Raw genomic sequence first — 21,673 nt, 5'->3', positions numbered from 1 at the left:
TTCACTTCCATTGTAAGCACCTCAGTTTAACATAGATTTTTAAAAGAAAAGCATTGCCAAGTGGTAATACTACTCCTAAGACTTGTCCTGACGAGCTGAAACCATCAGGAGCAAAAACAACTCAAACCTGCACAACTCGCCCTATCCTCGGCCCAGCAGCCTTTCTCCTCAAAGCATTGCCTGAACACCAGCTGAAAGGAACATTGCAACATAGTGGTGAGGAGTGGATAAAGAAACACTCTCTCACTCTCATTGCATCTCCTATGCTTGGTTCTCTCTCTTCTCCATGTCTCTCCTCTCTCGCTTTCTCTGAAAGAGAACTCTTTCTCTGTCGTCTCTCTCTCAAACCCACGCCTGGTGCAGGCTCGGTTGAATCATGGGATTGAGTGGGTGGGAATGTGCTTCTTTTCGCCCAAAGACACACGCAGACATACATACACACTCGCGCACACAAACTCGCACACTCTGACGTATCCCAGGCGGACTGGAGGATGCAGTCTGTGGCTCAGTTTTCTAACGTTTCTCCTCCCTTAACTCTTCTTTTCCTTTGCATTTCCTCATTTTCATGTGCTGATACATAATGGATTTCTGCATACTGCCCGATGCTTGACATAATGAGCCAGTGCTTGCTAACCTTTTGATTGATTAACCTTTTGATTGATTAAAACTGCGTTACAGATGCCTTTCCTTCCCCCACTCTGTGATTTATCGTGCACGGCAGCTGAAAAATTGATGTGAGATTGAGATTGATGTGAGAGTATAAACAGCATTACTCAACATATGGTTTCATCAGGACAGCCACCATATGCAGTTATGCAGACTCTATGGAATGGTGATTTTGATCGGCCAATTGTGGCATTCTGCAGTCAGATATTTGTGTATAATGACACTAAACTGTAGACTTGCCTGTTGTCCCTGGCAACGAATTTCCTACACTGTGTTTCACTCCACAGACTTTCTTCCAACACACTAAAATAATTTCAACTCAAATAATATTTCATGCCCATTTTATTTATATAAGTTGCAGTGTATTACCTTAAGCATGAAAATGTACAGTCAGCCAGTTTTTATTATAAAATAAACCCCTTGAGGATCATAAAAGACCCGTCTGCTTTGCATTTGGATCCTGATGATCTTGTCTGGTTTATTTTGCAATAACGACCACCACTATAGGTATCAGATGTAAATTGCAATTAAGCTTGTCTTTTGGTGCATTCAAATCATCATTCAAATCCAGTTCATATTTAAGATGGAGATGTAAAAAAAAAAAATACACGATATTTTTTTACTTCTCTTCTTCTACAAAATGATGAATGAAGAATTTGGATCTGGTATGATTTTGCTTTTTTATGTTTTATATAATTCATGGAGGTGCTATAGTTGTACAATACTAGCATGTTTTGCAAATTCAACACATTGCAAATTCAAATTGCAAGTTGCATTGCAAATGGGGGAAAAACATTTTATTCATTTAAAAGGGTCATATGATGCTGCTAAAAAGAACATTTACTCTACACTGCTCAAAATTCGCGTTTGAATCATCAGTGGCAACGAAAAACACAGCTGCCTAGCGTGAGGGGAAGCCCCGGCTTAGCGTGCGCTGAGGCAGGTATAGAGTGAGCTGAGGCGGGCTGGACCACGGTGAAAGTTGATGTATTCCCTCAGCGACCAGCACAGATCAGCTCTAGGCATGACGAAGCGGATATCGTCCTCTTTTGGAAGACCAAACAAAGTAGTTTCGCTTTCACAACGAAGCACACAGCGTCTTCAGGACATGGCTGCAGCGTCAACAATACTACAGTGAGAATAAAAGTTACGCCTTCTTTCTTTGCGTGAACATTTGGGCGGCGTTATGCAAATCTTCCCAGATCGTGACGTAGGTATGTGGGGGCGTGTTAGAACGAGCCGTTTTAGGAGGGTGTGGTTAACTCTTAACTTTTATAAAGAATATCTCTTTGGTTTTGAGACTTTAGTGTTTGCAACTTTACAGATCTTCTTTATGCACCAAGAGCTTGTAACACTCCAAAGAGAAAGGAAAAATTGAAATCGCATCATATGACCCCTTTAAAGAAAATACTGTTAATACAGATGCTGCATCCATTTCCAGCTGCCATGGTTTCTCACTGCAAGCCCTCACCTCAGAAACTATGATCTTTCCAACATAACTTGAATGATTTAAGGTGAAACTGAAGCTTATAATGAAAGGCACTTCCTTCTCATTACGGGGTCAGCATTTGGCTAGTTAGCATGGTCAGGTTAGTCCCTGCTAGTAAATGTGTTGTACACCATCTGGGCCCAAAAAGCATCCTTTTCATTCAATCAATCAAAAGTAGCCATGCATTTTGTCTAAAGAGACTGTCAGACTTAAGCATTAAAATATCTTAGTATGAAATTCAGTGCTGGTCCAGGCTTGTTTATGCTGGTTTAATGCTAGTCTAGCTCGTGGACAGACATTCCTTCTGGTGAAGCTATTTGACTAAAAGTCTAGCTGGGTAAACTAAATTAGCTAAATCAGCTTGGGACACAAGGCTGGTTTATGAAAAGTGTAGAAATAAATCAGAGAACACATAAGTTGGCAGACTGGCATTCGGCCTAGAGTTGTTTCCTGTGTTTCTGTGTGTCTGTGAATGGTATAGCTGCCAAAGCATGGGTGAATCCCACTGTTTGATCAGCCTGCACACAAATAGCCTTTATATCAATACTTATCTGCTTGCTCACTGAACACCTGAGACTTCCTTTTTGAGTAGGGGAGTTACAGTATATGGACTTCCTTCTGGAGATACTGTGATAATGAAAACCCTTTAGAACCTTCATTTTTCATTCTGAGGCATATTACTCAAGCACAAATTAAAATATTGTAAGATTTAAAATGAGTTTTATAATACATTTATTTTCATTATAAACATATTATCAACATAACAATTTGAGTGAAAGGTTTAATAGAAAAATTTAGATAATTTCAGAATGTCTTAGTATTTGGTATTTTAGCCTTTTGCTTGTATGATAGCAGCACTCAAGCTATCTTAAATAGCTAGAATAAGTAATTTTCTTGAATTTGATTTATGATCTAGAAATAGTAAAGAATTGTTATAATATTTTGTTATATAGATATAATACTTAAAAAAAAATTATATCGTAACAATAAATTTTTTATTTTCAGTGTGGTCTCAGATTTTTGTACTCTGTAGTGTATTTCTAGATAAACTACAATTTTTGTTCTCTCTTGTTGTCGCTATGACAACAACATGCTATTGAGACTTTAGGGATGGTATTTAAACAACTAAATGTGACCTTTCTTTTTCTATGAATATCTACTTGAATTACATGAAATATTTCTGTGTGTTTGCAGCCATCTTTTACACCTGTGTTTCTGTTGACTTGTCTTTCTTTACTTGAGAAAACTCAAATTTAAGTTTTCTGTTGATTGGCTAGAGAGGGGTCTTTGTGGTCTGTAGTTCCCAGGCTGTAATCACAGCTTGATTGAAAGAAAAAAATGGAGTAGTGTCACGTATGCTGGGCCTAGAGAGAATGCTTAAGCCCTGTGGGACGAGAGGCTATAATCAGTGGAGGATGTGTGTTGACAGATAACATCTGCACTGACTTTAAACAACTCTCATGTGGACCTCACTTCAATTTTGTCAGATAAAATAACTTACAGTTAATATGATAAAACACAACCAGGCCTTTCCCTTTGCTAAAATTATATCCTACTGCTTCTTTTATTGTTTTCCACTTTTCATTTGCCTTGTAATATCAATTCAGAGAACAACACAGTCAAAATGTAGATTTTTTTTTTTTTTAATGTAAAGGTATAAAGGTAAAGAACCTGGTTTTCCCATTATATACAATGTATCTATATACTGTATCTAATTTGCATATTAATGTGTTCTTGGGGCAAAATGTAATGAAAAAAGAAGTGTAATAATGGGAGTAATAATTGGTAAGATTTTCATAATAATATCTAATATTTCATGCCATTTTTAAAGACCAAGGAGAGGTATTGATCATGGTGAAACTGACAAACATTTGGTATCTCTGTAAAGCCCTGAATGTGCTCTGTACAGGACACACAGACTTAAAACTGTGACATGCAAGTCATTCACTAAAATATATAAATTCACTAAAATATAATGTCCTCTACTGAGGACAGAAGGTCACAGGAGGTTAGAATTAAGACTGTAACAATTCAGTATTGGGGGGACCAAATATATTGACAATATATTCACAATAAATTATCTCTATATTTTGAATCTCTGCATCTATGCTTCTTTTAATGGGTTTAAAATTACTCAATATTAAGATTCTGGTTGTCATGGTATATTTGGAAAGCACAGTACTTGTACTTGGACTTGTACAGTACAAGTGGTTTGCTTTCATTATCAATAAGAAACATAGTTTAGTTTATGAAAACAGCATATTGCAAAAAACAAACTTTACCATAAAAGTATCACCTGCTTGATGTAAGTTTTTTTTTAATCTATAGTTTAGGTTTTATTGAAGTAAGGAGCCAAACCAAGGAACCATTGAAAAGTGCTGTTGACTGCCATGGTCTTGTTTTCAGTAGCTCAGTGGGAGCATTGATATTACTCTGATAAGAATCAAGTCAACAACTGGATGCTTTGTGTTACCTTAAAAGAAGCATGTTCCATTCATTTAGTACATACAGTGCATGCAGTACAGCGGTTATCCTGGATGGCTTCACAATTCAAGTGCTTACATTTAAAGGACGGAACCCACCGGACAAATACCACACCACTGGGGGTTTTGTCCTGATTTAGCAATATAATCTCCCTTATCACTCCACATAGTTGCTTAGAAATCCAATCCAATAGCTTTTTAATTATCCTCATTCAAATGCTTGCTCTGACATTAAAAGGTCATTTGGCAGTCTGAAAACCCAGTGGTGTGCCCTTTCCTTTAGTACATTCACACTGCTTAGGAGAGCTCATCGCTTATTACACTAAACAAAAGGTGACGTTATGGAGCCGCATGAAACAATTAAAGCCAGATGACCGTAATGACCTGCAATTCAGAGAACGTATAATAGCAAACCTGTTGCAGATGAGTCTGTACCCGACACTGCACTGTGATTTAAAAGCCTCATAATACATACGTTACATATCATATTACAAATTATGCAGTTCTTTGTCAATTTATATCATCATAAGTTGATGCCAATTAATAAATAGCTAAGTAAACATTTAAGTTACCCCTGTCAGAATTGGACTGGATTGAATGAGCACAGTTAATTATTAAACAATTAAGAATTAAACACAATCTGTGAATTAAAGGGGTAGTCTGTGAATTAAAGGATTAGTTCACTTCTGTAAGGAATTTTAACTCAGTTGTAAGGGAATTAATTATTATTCATTCATTCAGGTTTATTTCTAGCTCAGGTTTTAAAAGAACTCGATCTGAGAATTCGAGGTTCACCTGATCAAAACTGATTTTGACTTTAAATGGTTTACACTTTAAATCAAGGGTCGTCCAGCGAGCCGGTGATTCTCAGTATATTTTAACAAATTAAATATGTGTTTTCCTGGCCACGGTTAACACACTTATGATAATTTGTCAGCTCTTAAAAGAGAGAGGTAACGTTGATCTTGGCAAAGTTTTAACCTTGAAATTATATGACACCAGACAATTGATTATTTATAAATGAAACATGAAATTCATTGGCTATTCTAGATTACATCAAACTAAGCTAAAACACACATACACACAAACATACAGTTTCAGAGGAAGGAAATTATGTTAACGGAGTTCTGAGTTTATTAGACCTCTTTGTTCTTTGGTCCATTAGATGTTTTATTGATGCTGAAACCAGTCACGAAACCTACTGACCTTCTGTAGCTTAAACGGATCCAGATGGGAGGGGTCAGTTCTTGTTGTCTTAGTATTGTGTCGACATGGAGGTGGCCTGGCAAATCATTAGCTCCGTGTTTTCTTTGTAAAGATAAGCAGAGCGAGACAGGAACTCATTGGAGAAAGTTGCCGCCTGGCTGGCCTGGTTCAGTTTTTTACGACTCTCATATAATGGTGTGATGTTCAGGAAATGCCTTACACTTCTGAATTAAAATTTCCTCATAATTTTCTCACGCCTATGTCATCCAAGATGTTCATGTCTTTCTTTCTTCAGTCGAAAAGAAATTAAGGTTTTTGAGGAAAACATTCCAGGGTTTTTCTCTATATAGTGGACTTCAGTGGGGTTCACTGGGTGGAAGGTCCAAATTGCAGCTTCAAAGTGTTCTACACGATCCCAGATGAGGAATAAGGGTCTTATCTAGCAAAACGATCTGTCATTTTCAAAAAAAAAATTACAATTTATATACTTTTTAACCTCAAACGCTCGTCTTGTCTAATTCTGTGTGAACTCTGTGCATTCCGGTTCATGGCAGTTAGGGTATATCAGAAAACTCCCACCTCATTTTCTCCTCCAACTTCAAAATCGTTCTAAATCGTACTACATCGCTGTTTTACCGTTTTTTGTAAAGGGCGTTGGACCTTCTTTGCACGTTCACTTTGTAAACACTGGGTCGGTACTTCTGCAGCGATGTAGGACGATTTTGAAGTTGGAGGAGAAAATGAGACGGGAGTTTTTCGACCTACCCTAACTGTTTCGAATGGGACTGCACAGAGTACGCGTATGCATGCGCATTACAGAGCTACACAAGACAAGCCTTTGAGGTTAAAAAGTATATAATTTTTATTCTTTTTTAGAAAATGACAGATCGTTTCGCTAGATAAGACCCTTCTTCCTCGTCTGGGATCGTGTAAAACGCTTTGAAGCTGCACTGAAGCTGCAATTTGGACCTTCCACCCAGTGAACCCCACTGAAGTCCACTATACAGAGAAAAACACTGCAATAAAACCTTAATTTATTTTCGACTGAAGAAAGAAAGACATGAACATCTTGGATGACATGGGGGTGAGGAAATTATGAGGAAATTTTAATTCAGAAGTGAACTAATCCTTTAAATATGGTAAAACAGAGCTGAGAACATGGTAATTGGTACAGTAGTTGAAGGGTTATTCTATGAAACATGTTTGATAAAGTACATTTATATACTGTAAATTAGTAATAATATGTTTAAAGGGGTCATATGATGCGATTTCAAATTTTCCTTTCTCTTTGGAGTGTTACAAGCTCTTGGTGCATAAAGAAGATCTGTAAAGTTGCAAAAACTAAAGTCTCAAATCCAAAGAGATATTCTTTATAAAAGTTAAGAGTCAACCACGCCTACCTAAAACGGCTCGTTCTAACACGCCCCCACATACCTACGTCACGATCTGGGAAGATTTGCATAACACCGCCCAAATGTTCACGCAAAGAAAAAAGGCGTAACTTTTATTCTCGCTGTAGTATTGTTGGCAGCCGCCATGTCGTGAAGAGCTGTGTGTTTCGTTGTGAAAGCGAAACTACTTTGTTTAATCTTCCAAAAGAGGACGATATCCGCTTCATCATGCCTGGAGCTGATCTGTGCTGGTCGCTGAGGAAATACATCAACTTAGTGCTGTGGATCACCGGATCGGCTTTCACCGTTTTCACCGCTCCTTCGTCGGATCAGCACACCTCGCTTTTCAGACCGATGAGCTTAAAAACTGACGCGTTTCAGAAAGGCAGGGCATAGAGGAGAAACAATAATGTACAGTATGTGGAAAATAATGTGTTTTTTTAACCTTAAACCGCATAAACACATTTCATTACACCAAACACACATAATAATGTTCTTTTTAGCAACATCATATATGACCCCTTTAAATTTTCAAAAAATGCTATCTCAAGCAAAAATTGGAATATAATTATCACTTAATAAAAGTAACGGTTGACGTCTTTACTGTTGTGCTGTGAAACTACTGTGTTCTTATTTCTATAAACAAGTCTTTATCTGTCTGTTGCTCATGGCAGCTGCACTATAAATATATGTACTGTACAATTTGTACATTACGTTAGAGCTCTAATTACCCACCCCAGTCATGTACATTTTTTTTTGTGCTTGACAGCATCTACATTGCAAATTATTATTATTTTGTTGTGCATATCAGTTGTGTGCTATAGCTCAGAGTGCATTGTTGATATTAAATCGTTAACAATATAGAGAATTACATTTTTCAAAAGGAAATTTAAGAAAGCTACCAAATGAAAAATAAATATAGTTCTAATAAGGAATAGTGGACATACTCAGACCTGACTTAAAACAACATGTCAAAAACTTTTTTTTTGCATAAACATTTAATGCATTCTAGAAGTGCTTTTCTGTGCCACTGTGTAGTAAATGCCATACAGAATACTAAAATCATCCATCCATCCATCCATATTTAACTGGATTGACAGTGCATTGATTCCAAATAATTTACAGAAGAAAATTAGTTTTTACTTTTAAGTACCTTTATTATACTCATCTGGTTAATTCTAACCCCCTCAAAATATGAAAGACATGCACTACAAAATAAAGATGAAAACTGAACTGAAGCCATCAACCCGATCCCACAGTTGCTTTCTATATACCCTCTAAATACAAGCCCTTGTTTCCCACAGCTGGTACTGTCCTTGTGATGGAATCCTTGCAATGCAATTTTCCGGATAACTTGTTTTAATCAGCTAATGCCAATGTTTTGCAGACATGACATTGAAACCGTTCAGCTATAAAGGAAAGGACTCTTATTTATAACTCTAACATTTTTACATAATTACCTCTGTACACTTGCTTTTCCACTGCAGTTTCATTCAATACTTGGGAAAGATTTCCTCTAGAACTGCCGATCATTTTGACATACATAATCATTTGCATGTACTGTATAACATTTTGTAGTTATGTGTGTGACTTTATTTCTGCTACAGCGGTCTCAGATTTAACAGTCCTTTAGAGGTCAATTAGTTAAAATCAATCACATTTTAATATTAAATGTTATTTTGCTAGTTCATTGGCGTTTTCCCAGATGCCAGTGCCTGGTACATTTCATGGAGCCATGCCCAGGTTTTTAAAAGAAGCTAATGTTTTGTAGAAGGACTGCAGCAATTTATATTAAAACCATCTGTTACCATGGTGACATTCACCCCTCATCTTTTGCGATATTTCTGGAACAGAATGTATTTGTGCACATACACACTGAATCCAGAACTAAACACAACCACATGTTGTATTACTGAACTGTGTGGAATCTATTGATATTTTTCTGTGCCTATTTAAGTTTAGAAATCTGACCTGTTAACATAAAAGTGTAAAGTCCTGCACTGTCATGTATCTGGGTTTATTTGAGGCCACATGTGAGCAGTGAGAGTCAATAAAGGCTTAAAATACCCACATGAAAACCTAAACCTAAAACCTAGCCAGATTATAAGCAAGGTCTAATGTAAAATGTACACTTTAAAAATTATTTGTAAGATAACCTTAAAATGTGTTTCATGTGGTAACATCTAAATTAATTGGTTTTATTGAAGTCAAAGATATTATTTAATATGCCTGAAGCATCCTGACTACATTAGTTTACACCAACGAATAGTTGGTCTAATTTTTTAAGAGTCAAATAAGGTAGAAATAGCTCCTTAAAGCAATGGAATGTCTCCCATGATATACAACTGTCATGTTGTTCCAACCCTGTATGACTTTATTTCTTCTGAGGAGCACAGAAAACATTTTCTACAGTATACTGGTCACTCTTTTTTAATGAAATCTCAATGAGTGAAGACCGGAGCTTTTAAACTTCAAAAAGGATGCAGAAGCACCATAAAAGTATCAAAGGTCAACAATATGACTTGTGCACTGTATTCCAATTATTATTATTATTGTATTGACCCTCATGTTGTTCCATATCTGTATGGTTTTCTCTTTCTTCTGTGGAACATAAAAGATATTTTGAGAAATGTCTTAATAATGGAAGTCAGTAGTCACCAAAACTTTTTGGCTACCAACATTCTTCAAAATATCATCTTTTATGTTCTGCATACAGGTTTGGAACGACATGAGGGTGAGTAAATGATGACGGAATTTATATTTTTGGGGTTAACTATACCTTGGATAGTTTTGGAGCATTTTTACTGATAATCATCTTCTCCAGTGGATAATTTGAGTCAGTTATTCTTTGTGGTTTATAGGGATATGCCGGTATCAAATTTTCATGTTGCTATTAATTGCTAATGCTTTTATCACGGTATGCAGTATTATCACGGTATTGAAATTTAGTTTAAAAAGTGCTGTCATAATACAGTATAACAGGTTTAATAACATTTTTCTTATAACAAAAATAACTGAACATTTAAATGCAATAAAGCAATACAGAAAAGTGTATAAAGTTAAAAGTTTTACACAGATTAAAGTGCAAAAGAACTATATTTCTGCAGTTTAGCGCCATCTGCTGTCAGAGAGTGAAAGTGCGCTTTCATCCAGAGCGTCTCTCACATGTTCCGCCATGTGCTTCACGTCCGCTCTTGTTTACATCAGAGTGCTGCACGCGTCTTTCACACAGCATAGAGCGGTGTTGTGCGGTTTGACCAGTTTATGGGAAAAGTATTCTTAAAATGCATTAAAAATTCGGAATAATTTGTAATATATAATTATTCACAGTATTTAGAAGTGCCCATGATAACAATATTGTGCATATTCATTACCGTAATATATCGCATTACCGAATACTGGCACAAGTCTAGTGGTTTAATAATTATTGAGATTCATTAAAAATATAATCTCTGAAAAAAAATGTGGACACTGCAGCTTCTCTTGTGACTTCTAAGTGATTTTTAGTCAGTTCCTTGTATAAAATTATTGCATAGCTTCAGAGCACTTGGAATATAATGCTAATAAGTTTGAAGCTTGACTGTTAAAGTCCTCATTGACTTTCATTACATAGAAAGGAGCGACCAGAATATTCTTTATAAATGTTATATGTACTTTTAAAAGCCCTCCAAAAATATGGACACTGGATACTATACATACACCCAGCGGGGGCTAAGAACGCTATGCTAACCTGACCTCTCAATGCATCTGAGCTCTTCGAGGATCCATTAAACATGATTCTCAAAATAACTTGTACAATATAAACGACCCACAAGCGAATCCATAGTCTACAGAGTCATATCCGGTGATGACACATGACCTTTACCATCTTAAGAAATGCAGGCCCATGAAAATCAGATCCTCCTGACAGCTAATGAACATTACACCCCTTCTCCTCTTTCTCTCCTCCATCTCATTCCCTCTGCTTCTCTGATTCCTGCGTGGAAAGAGAGGAAATCTATTCAAGTTGAGTTTATTTTTGGCTCACAGGAAGTCTGCAAACAGAGGCTCTTGAATCACCAAAATGCACAATAGGCCTTTGCATCGATTCAATAGCTCCGCCATCCTCACTCCAGCTAAAGTTGTGCCAACTAATTACAAAAGTCTTGATACAACTACAGCCACGTCTACAACCCTCTTCTCTCGGCACAATAACTCAGAAAAACCTCAGGATAACCCAGAAGTACAATGCAATTTGTCAGAAGGTTCATAGATTATGAACCTTTTTTTCTTGCATTATCATTGATCATAACTAACGCATTTGTTCTCTTAGGCTAATCCGTTTTCTTTAAACAATGTATAAATGTCAGATGGATATTGTGTTATGAACAAATCAAATTTCAGTCTATTATCGTGGTCCTTGGTACGCTATCAATCACGCTGCCTCCAGCGTTATACCGCCGGACTGGGATCAATATCGCTCTGACCTCTCAATATCGCTCTTTATCGGCTCATCATTCTCTGCATGGGCACGTGAGTGTGTGTGAATATAGTCAGTGCGTGTGAGCATGTACTGTACGTCCAAGTTGGTCATCTTTATATTGGTATGTGCACCTCCATCCCCCTGTAAGTGATAAATGAACAATTGAGGACAGTCAAGGCTCTAGTTCCCTGCTGAAAGCACTGTGAGATTGGGGGTTTTGAAGGCCATAGTCTTCCAAGTATTTCAGCTGAACAGAGTAGGAAGGAATCGATTGATAGAGAGATGGATGGATGGAGACAAAAGTAGCTGGTAAAGAGCAGATAGGGGTCATGGATCTTTCTGGGGTTTGACTCAGGAAGTCAGGAGAGAAGTGGTGATGGATCGCATCTCCTGAAGCGGAACAGAGAGAGAGATATTAGCACTGTGCTTTCAGTCATCGTTTTCAGCAGAGACTTGACCTATTGTACAGTACATCTATGTACAGCACTTCTTTTGCAGGATTTCTTGTGTCAAGAATGCTTAAAAGTTATGAATGCTGGTCTGATGCAAAGTTGTAATTATTCCCTCACTGGTAAGTGGTTTGGAAACTGGAGAAAAAAAGTGTTGGCTGTCCATACGCTTGTGGATGCCCACGACCACAGCATTATATCAGGGGGAAAACACTCTCAATGCATCATAGTAATCCCATTCTGTCACAACTGCTGTCTGTAGGAGAGCTCAGAGTCAGCTGTGATTTCAAGCATCACCAAGATACAAGAAACTGTTTGGAGTAACAGTTCAGAACTGTAGTTTTGTCTTATTCTATGATCAGGATATGTGAAAATGAATCAAAGTGCTAATTTTTTCATTAATGGGTACATCACAAAATGATCCCATGTAACTCCAAAATAAAAAGAAACATCTGTTCAGCCACTGTGTGGTGACCCTTTTCCCTCAGAGACTATTACTCATGCTGTGTAACCTCTCTCATTAATACTTACGAAAAAGATAGATGGACATTGCCCATGCAAGACTGCAGTAATGAAATATAGTTTTTGTCACCCATAAAAATAGGGCCCAACACACATTCAAGCACAAGTTCTGTGCTTATGCTTAACCAGCATATAGAAGAAAGTAGAATCAGGTTTCCATGATAGAGTAGTTTTGTGATTCCATTAATTCAATAAACTCCTAATTTTCTGTTTATTGATAGTTAGTAAGGTAGTTGTTAAGGTTAGGTATGGGGTATGTATAGTACTGGGACACAGTAGAGATTCACAATCTATTCTCAAGATAACTTTACTACATTTTTGAGCGATTTCGTATTTTAATGATTTTTTATATTGCATTACATTGTTTTCATTGCACTGGAAAAAGCAACACTGAGGGAACAATGAATTGGCGTCACAGTCTTATGAATGGTAGTAGAGGATTCACCAGCATTAGGGGAAGGTGGGTGTCAGGTGTTAGTCTCCATTAGAAAGCTTTTACAGGGAATCACATCATGGCCAATCCACACTCCACCTGTCACAATGACATATTTCCCTTGCAGACGGAATACAATTCCAGGAAGTGAGCCGCAGGAGCTGTTAAGTTTTTCACATTTGGCGTCTCTCCAGAGACGACTGAGGGGAATGGCTTCATCAAGATGCATATGCCATTAATATATCAGTTTTATATGCACTGTAAAATAAGGGCACAAGTAATGGGATGGTCCACAAAGTGCTTTCCTATAATCTATGAATGTTTACGGCAGATATAATACATTAGTTCGCTATTGTCAGGGTTGATATAAAATTGTGCTAATTAATAACTGCCAATTGGAGAGCTGTTTCTCATCGAGGCTAAAACGCGCACACTTGCACTGCTCTAGTATCACACTAAAACAGTGTTTTACTGAGCACCATGTATGCACTAGTTTCATTATCAATATCAAGCTCAGAACTGAGTGCTGAATGCCGTGTTTCTGAGTTAAGCTGGGCTTTAGGAAATCAAGCTCAAAGACATTTGGGGCAAGCAGAATAGTATATCACCTTTTTGCCGATCTCAGTTTTTGGCTGTTCTCTTTTCTTGCTTGTGGAGTAAAATTACTACTGTAAAAGTACTACTGTAAAAATGTGTGCCAGACATGAATTTTATTGACAAATAAAGATATATTAAAATTGTAGTTAGAGATGAGAACCTTTGGGAACAACTGTGGTATGCAGCACAACAACAAAAAATAATTAAATAAATATATTGTATGCATATATGTATACAAGTTCACAAGTTTTTGGGACAGTTTTTTTATTTTATAGAAATTAATACTTTTATTCATCAATGATGCATTAAGTTAATCAAAAGTGATGTCAAGTCATGTATAATGCTACAAATGATTTATATTTCAAATAAATGCTGTTTTTTTATTTTTTATTCATCAGAATATACTCAAAAAACTTATCACAATTTCTACAAAAATATTAAGCATAAAGCATTGATAATAATACGTATCTTGAGCAACAAATCAGCATATTAGAATGAGTTCTGAAGGATCATGTGACACCGAAGACTGGAGTAATGATGCTGAAATAAATGTTACAATATATTAAAATACAAAACAGTTATTTTAAATTGTATTGCTATTTTACAATATTACTATTTTTGGTCAAATAAAGGTTGTTGTTTAGTTTTTTTGTTTTTGTTTCTGGAAAAAGTTATGTACAGACCATGAGCTATGGATGATGATGTGTATCTGGTTGATTCCTGTTGTTATGAATAGGTGGATAACGCTGACACGACAGTGAAGGACATTCACACCGCCAGTGTGAACCCCAGTGCTGTGTGAATAAGTGGCTTTGCAGTTGGCTGTCTAAAGATTTGCTGTACATCAGCGCCTCTCTTCCTGTTTGTGTGTGTGTGATATGAAGTATGTGGCATGTAGGTGTTTGAGATCTGTGGCTTTGCACTCCAAGCTGCAACAGCCCCCTCCCATTAGACTGTCACAAGGCCCAATAATAACCTCTCTAATAACAGGGTTGGCTCTCTCTCACTCTCTCTGCTGCTCTCTCTCTTTCTCTCTTTCTTGGAACAAATGTTCTTCTTCATATCCAACATCACGCAATTAGTGTGGCTGAATGAGGATATGCTCATCATCTGCAGATATAGCCACATTTGGCTGCATGCCTTACAAAAAGCCCAAAATTGGGATGACGAAGATGTTCACATGAGTGATTCAGTCACATCACATACCTGATGAAGGGGTTTATCACAGCTCATTTTTGCTTACAGTAGATATCCTGACTGATAAATAGGACAGTCAGTCATGATTTTTGTGAACTTAGTTCAAGCAATTACTGGGTGTGAGCTTTCCAAGAAGAGCCTTGATGAAAGCCTGGGCTCTGACGACATCTGAAAAGACATCTGTATAAAAAGGAAACTGAGATTTTCTCAGGAGTACTGCCCCAGTAGACGTAGTGCTGCCTTGTGTCCCATCAGGCTCAACTTGCACTGATCTTAATGACTCTAACAGAGAGCGGCTGAAAGTAGTTGTGATTGGGGATGAAATGAAAGTAGTTTACTGGGGGTTGTACAGACAACTGGACTAGTCGTTTGATTTCGTCATTAGTCAACATGTTGGGTCTGTGTCGAATAAGTCTTTTTAAAGCGCTTGAACGCACTTTTAAAAGCACGTGTGTGTGTGTGTGTGTGTGTGTGTGTGTGTGTGTGTGTGTCAATTTAAATTGAAATTCAAAACTTTGAAATCTTTGGCAACATAGTGTGAAAAAAAAACATTAAATAACTCAACAAGTTATTTGAGTGCTTCAGAGGACTCAACAAGTTAATTGAGTGCTTCAAAGGACCTAGGTACTCTTGAATACTTCATTGTGAATCTGAATACTACTTTCCTTTTTACATTGTCTGTCTATCATCTGAATCTTAGCTTTCTTCCCCTCCCTCTGAGAAGAACAGAAAAGTATGTCAAGATTTCTCAGCCTTGAATAATCCTTTCAATTACTGTCAGACAAAAAAGCATTTTGAAAGCCTGAGTGTTGCTGGGTAATGTCAGACACAGATGTTCATTGAACTAACAGGGTATTGGATCAGATCAGCTCTGCTTGGTTAGGTTTGAGTACATATTGTTTTGTGCAAAGTGGTTGTGGTTCCACTTTGCAAAGAACAAGACCTTTTATTGAACTGTTCGTTTCTGGTGAAGGGGTTAATGAACAATAAGAGTGTCCAAGATAGAGTGTCTAAAACATGTAGAACTTATATTAATGTTGATTTCATATGATTTTAAAAACGTAACTTTGACTTCATTTAATAAATATTATTATGTTTTGGGGGAGTCACACCACATTTCAATATTATACTTGTAATTTTAATTCAGAATTTGATTCAGAGATGAGGTATATGCAAGTAATTATAATATCTGTGAATTGTATTTTAAATAAATTCATAGATTTAGGCAATATATATATATACATGCATGCATACATACATACATACATACATACATATATATATATATATAGCACTGATCTTAATGGCTCTGACAGAGAGCGGCTGAAAGTAGTTGTGATTGGGGTTGTACAGACAACTTGACTAGTTTGATTTCGTCATTAGTTAACATGTTGGGTCTGTGTTGAAAAAGTATTTTAAAGGCACTTGAACTGCTCTGGTTTAATTTGTATGTGTCCATGTGTGTGTATGTGCGTGCGTGTGTGTGTATTCATTTAAATTGAAATTCCAAACTTTGAAATCTTTGGCAACATTGTGTGGATATATATATATATATAGTGTCCTGTTATTGAGCCACAGAGCAAAAAACAAAAACAAACCTTGAAAACATTCACACAGTGTGTTCACGGTCATTTATGTTTTTCTATGTATTCCCTGCAGAACGTACTGTGTGTGGATGCCTCCGACCCTCGCTGGATGATTCCACCTCTGTGATGAAAGGCTTATCCAGCAGCCGCAGCCACCACCACGTGGTGACCTGTGACCCCTCTTTAGACTCCATGGGTCACCACTTGGACCATAAGCCCTACCTCATCAGCCAGATCGACAGCCCCCATCCGGTCGACCACTCTTACTACTCCCAGAGAATCCCTTACCAGCCTGACTGCGTGGTGCCTTACGGGACCTTCCCCCGCCGACACTACAGCTCTCAGCACGAGCTGAAGGACGAGACCGCTGTGGTTCCCTACACCGGGGGAGGGGTTCCGGCCAACAAGGGCCAACAGCGTATCCCCATCACTCTGTTGGATCAGTTCGACCGGCAACTCCCAGTGCCTCGTGATGGCTATCACACGCTACAGTACAAGCGTGCCGCCGCAGCCTTGGAGCAACGGAGCGACAGCCCTGGCCGAATCCGGCACCTGGTGCACTCAGTTCAGAAGCTCTTCACCAAGTCCCACTCACTAGAGGGCCCACACCATGGTCACGGCCACGGCAAGGGAAGCATCAACGGAGGCAAGGCCAGCCCCGACGGAGAACCCCCTGCTATTCGGCACCGCAAGCGCAGCAAGAGCAGGGAGCGCTGCAAGTCGGCTGAACCCAAGAACAGGACACCACCTTCTGGCTACTGGAGCTCAGATGAATTGGAACGCGAGGCCTGCCTGTTTCACCATGGACCACCGGGCGTCATGACCATGGGCCGTCACCCGGATAAGTCGCAGTCACAATACTTCTTGGAAGCCTACAACACCATCAATGACCAGGCACTTAAAAACTCCCGCAGCAGCAATGATTTGGGCAAGTGCTCGACGTGCACGAGCATCCCGCTGAGCATGGACCCTTCACATCTCGTGAAGAAGAGCTCGTGGTCGTCCTCTCTCACGGTGAGCAGAGCACGTCAAGTCTACCAGAAGGCCTCGGTAAATGTAGATAAGGCCCTAGTGAAAGCAGAGGCTTGTCAGCAGGAGCGCTCATGCCAATTCTTGCAGGTATGCAAAAAGCCTTTTGATTCTCCCCTACACCCACATGCTCACCTAACCCACCTCCACCTTTCCACCACCCCTCCTCTTCCTCCTCCACCACTGGAGAGAGCCTCCAGTTTTGATTTGAGTTCTGCTGAGAAGTAAGTGCAACCCACTAGCTGCCTTACTTTCTGTTTAGCTGACAAGCATCTGTTTGGATCCATTTGATCTCTGACTGGTATTATTTCCCTCTCTAAACCTGAAAAAGAAAAAAAAACCTTTTTTACGAATGTTTTTACCAAGTTCTTATTTTGTTGGACTGTGTGTTTGCATGTGTGTTTGCATGTGCGTGTGTGTAGGTGGTGGGTTTGGATGGGGCAAACTGGATGAGTGGTGTTCTTGTGGATGTGCATGAAGAGGATAGACTCTGACCTTTATAACTGGTGTCATGAACAGATAGGTCCTAGCTTAGTATACTGTTAGCAGATTAGCCTACTAGCTTAGCCTATAGCCTATGCAAAAGAGTTGTGCAAGATTGAGAATTAAAGAATTGTCTCAAGAATTGATGTGAATTTAAATTGGCCACACACCACAGGAAGTTGAATTAGAATGACAAGAAGAGCAATTCACTCTAAACTGCAAGTTATTTTCTAAAGCTGCAGTATGTACCTTTTTTTTGGTAAAAAATGAACAAAAATTGGTTATTTAGTAAATAAGACAACAGTGTTCAAAACTGTCTCCTTACCTTACCTCGATTCGCATAATAATGATTTATTATCATTTGAGATGTTGTGTCTGATTTCACAGGGAATTGATGTCATTTGTCAGTTTGATGCATGGTTATGTCATGTCCGTAAACAGAAAGAATACCAGGCTACTATATGCTGTGTGTGGGTGGAGCATTCGTAGCTTGTTCTTAGAAGAGTTGCTGAGTTTTTATAACTCACAATTGTATGTTTCAAACAGAGATGGCGATAGAGAGGCAAAAGTTACGAACTGCCGCTTTAAATGTGTTCAAATGTAGAAATATATAACCTGAAATATGTAAACTGAATGCAAATTTATATAGGAGGCATTTTAATCACCATTTTTGCTACCACAATTCAAAAATCACTTCAAATTCTGTTCAAATTAAATTCAGATTCAGAATTTAAATTAGGATTTAAAAGGTATGATAGGTATTATGTGTTTTTTTTGTTTTAAATCTGGCATTACAAATGACTACTCCCTGGACTCATCAACAAATGTTTTTTTTTTTTTAAGACAGTGGTCCTCTTATCTAATTGGACAAAAAATACCTGCCAAAACACTAGTGCTGACACTCTGTACAACAGCACTCTAGCTCTTGTGCTGTTACTTAAATGTGTTTTGTTTACAGTTTTTTTTCTGTATACTTGCTACATTCTCAGTACTTTTATCTCTACAGGTCATGTATCAATTATTAGAATGATGATTGTTATTAATCACTGTGTCAGAAATAAAACAACATTTTAATTAGGTTGAGAGAGAACTCACTGTATCTGATATTATTTGAAGTTTTGTACGTAAGGCTGCACAGTCCTCATAGTCCGAGTGAACAGACAAATTACCCGTAACCCGTTACGTTATACATGCATTAAATGGGCGAACTAGAGAAGATCTTTAGACCACCTGCAGTGGACTGTGAATCAGAGTTTGCACGTGGGCAGCCACATACTAATTCAGAGGCTAAATTGAGCTGGCAGGATGTCTCACATGTTCTCTATCATGCTCTGTCAATACAAAGAATAATTGGCATCTTTCCTCAGGGCTTAATCTGGACGCCAGTTGCCATAGTAACCGTGAGTGACAGGGCATTGCACTGTGCTGTTCTTGTTCAGCAAGTTGTGATTTGCTGTTGATATCAAGTTAGAATTATGTTGATGTAGACATTATACAGACATTTACAAGGTTTCACGCTTGTTCATTTGAGAGTTTGTACATCTGTATTTGTGCACTGAGGGGGATCACAATAGTGATTGATCAGTATAGGGTTTTCAGAGATTCTTATCATTTTAGAATAGGTCACATCCTTAAATTAAAAATCTAAAAAAAAAAAAAAAAAAATCTAAGCTACTTTTATAGAATGGCACCTGTTTCTGTGACAGCTCACCACAGTCAGATTCTTTGGCTTGCCAGTCAGAACACTTTGAGGCCCTGTCTGCCTGTCAGTCATTTTATGCATTCACAGGGAAGGCCATATATGGTAAACAGGAATCTGAGTGCATGGTAGATGAAGCAGATCATTTGAGTTCAGTTGTTAGTTGTGAGAGAATGCTAGCAAAATAGCAGATGGTTTTGATAACATTTTGCAACATTTGAGATGATGTGCAGCTACTTTTCTTAATATAATCGTATTATTAACTGAGTTTTTGTAGGATGGTAGTTGGTAGGGCTCCTATTTTTAAGAAGGAAAAAATCGAATAGTGATTCGATTAGATTTGAATAGTGAAACATTGCGATTGTAGTCTTTCTTTCTTTCTTTCTTTCTTTCTTTCTTTCTTTCTTTTTAAATACAACTCCAGGTTTGCTTGTTCCTAGAACTGCACAATGTGACCAAAAATGTTGTACCTTATATTTCAATATGACATAAAATAATGATATTATTATTATTATATAAAATATTAAACAAATATTGCTATTCGCTGTAAAATAAACAGTATTTAAGAAAAATAATATAAATAAAATAATAATAATAATAAAATAATATACTAATAACTAATATATGTTTTATAAGTTTATATATTTTGTGTATGAATTTAAAATGAAAAGTGTATTAAAATTGTCACAAGCTTCCAACACATACGGAGATGATGTTTGTGAAGAGGCATTTACTGAGAACCGAGCCACTCTGAGACACTGAAAACGCTAAATCAGGAGCTGCACGGGTGTAAAAGACCACAGTGCCATGCTTCACTCTGAAACGCATAGCACATACGGTATATGTAATTTAAAATGGATAATTGCCATATCAAAAAAGACTAATGTTATTTCAATTAATCACACAGCCCTTGTCTGGAGAAAGTTCCAGCTAGCTGCTAACATTGCTTACTGCACTTTTAAAAATGTGCTACATGAGACTAGAATAAGCACCTAAAGATATAAACTGAAATTCTGTTAATGGAAGAAAATGGAAGCTCTCATGTGGGACACAGTCTTTCATCCCTTGAAATGATCAAGTGAAGCCCAATCTGTTGTGTGGACTCTGAGCCTTGTACCCAGGTCTGCTCAACAGGATTTATCCTCATTTTCTGCTCATCACTTGACTAAAGGCTTGTGTGGGTGTTGGTGGTATCTTTGAAGGAAGTTTTTGTGTTTGTCGGGTCTGTGAGCGTGGATGTGTGGGCAAAGAACCAATGTTACTGGAGTCATTCTTCCTCTGACTGCCTTTTAAACACTTCCTGACGTCAAGGCCAGTCGTTTCCCCAGTAACGCAAGCTCTGCGCTGATTCATATAATCACAGTGAAATTCTTTAAAGTGGGGTTTTCTCTCAATGCCAGCCGAGAATCTCTTTTCAAGCCTTAAACTGAACCTCCATGCAGAGTGATATATGCAGCATACCGACCTGACACACAGCTGTGCTCTCTGTTAGCATGAGTTTTGTTTGGCCTTAGTAATTTGCATGCTCACATTCTGACATTTATTGAATAGATATTTGATTTTTGCTTGGAAGCAGCATTTTAATTAATGGGGGATGCGTGCATTGAGGGGGGATGCGTGTTCCCAATAGGGTTATGCCGGTATCAAATTTTCATGTTGCGATTAATTGCTAATGCTTTTATTACAGTATAGGGTATTATCACGATATTGAAATTAAGTTTAAAAAAAAAGTGCTGTCATAATACAGTATAACAGGTTTAATAACTTTTTTCTTATAACAAAAATAACTGAACATTTAAATGCAATAAAGCAATACAGAAAAATGTATAAAGTTAAAAGTTTTACACAGATTAAAGTGCAAAAGAACTATAAAGACCAATAGGTATCACTTTACAATAAGACCTCATTAGTTAACCTTAGTTAATCAGAATCAGAATCAGAAGAGCTTTATTACCAAGTATGTTTACACACACAAGGAATT

The 21,673-nt window shown here is 37.7% G+C and overlaps 1 protein-coding gene across 1 annotated transcript in view; it reads left to right on the top strand.

Moving 5' to 3' along the window:
* The window catches only part of LOC107732554 (disks large-associated protein 1-like), a 37,763-nt gene that overhangs the window by 11,894 nt on the left and 4,196 nt on the right, over window positions 1–21,673 (top strand). Inside the window, exon 2 of the mRNA XM_016543913.1 lies at window positions 16,555–17,600. Coding sequence (XP_016399399.1) covers window positions 16,608–17,600 — 993 coding nt within the window. The 5' untranslated portion in view covers window positions 16,555–16,607. The remainder of the gene's footprint in view (window positions 1–16,554; window positions 17,601–21,673) is intronic.

The sequence above is a fragment of the Sinocyclocheilus rhinocerous genome, unplaced genomic scaffold (genome assembly GCF_001515625.1).
Source record: "Sinocyclocheilus rhinocerous isolate Xijiao unplaced genomic scaffold, SAMN03320098_v1.1 scaffold1420, whole genome shotgun sequence".
NCBI classification, from domain to species: Eukaryota; Metazoa; Chordata; class Actinopteri; order Cypriniformes; family Cyprinidae; genus Sinocyclocheilus; species Sinocyclocheilus rhinocerous.
The sequence above is the reverse complement of the archived record's forward strand: the minus strand, read 5'-3'. Positions and strand labels throughout refer to the sequence as shown.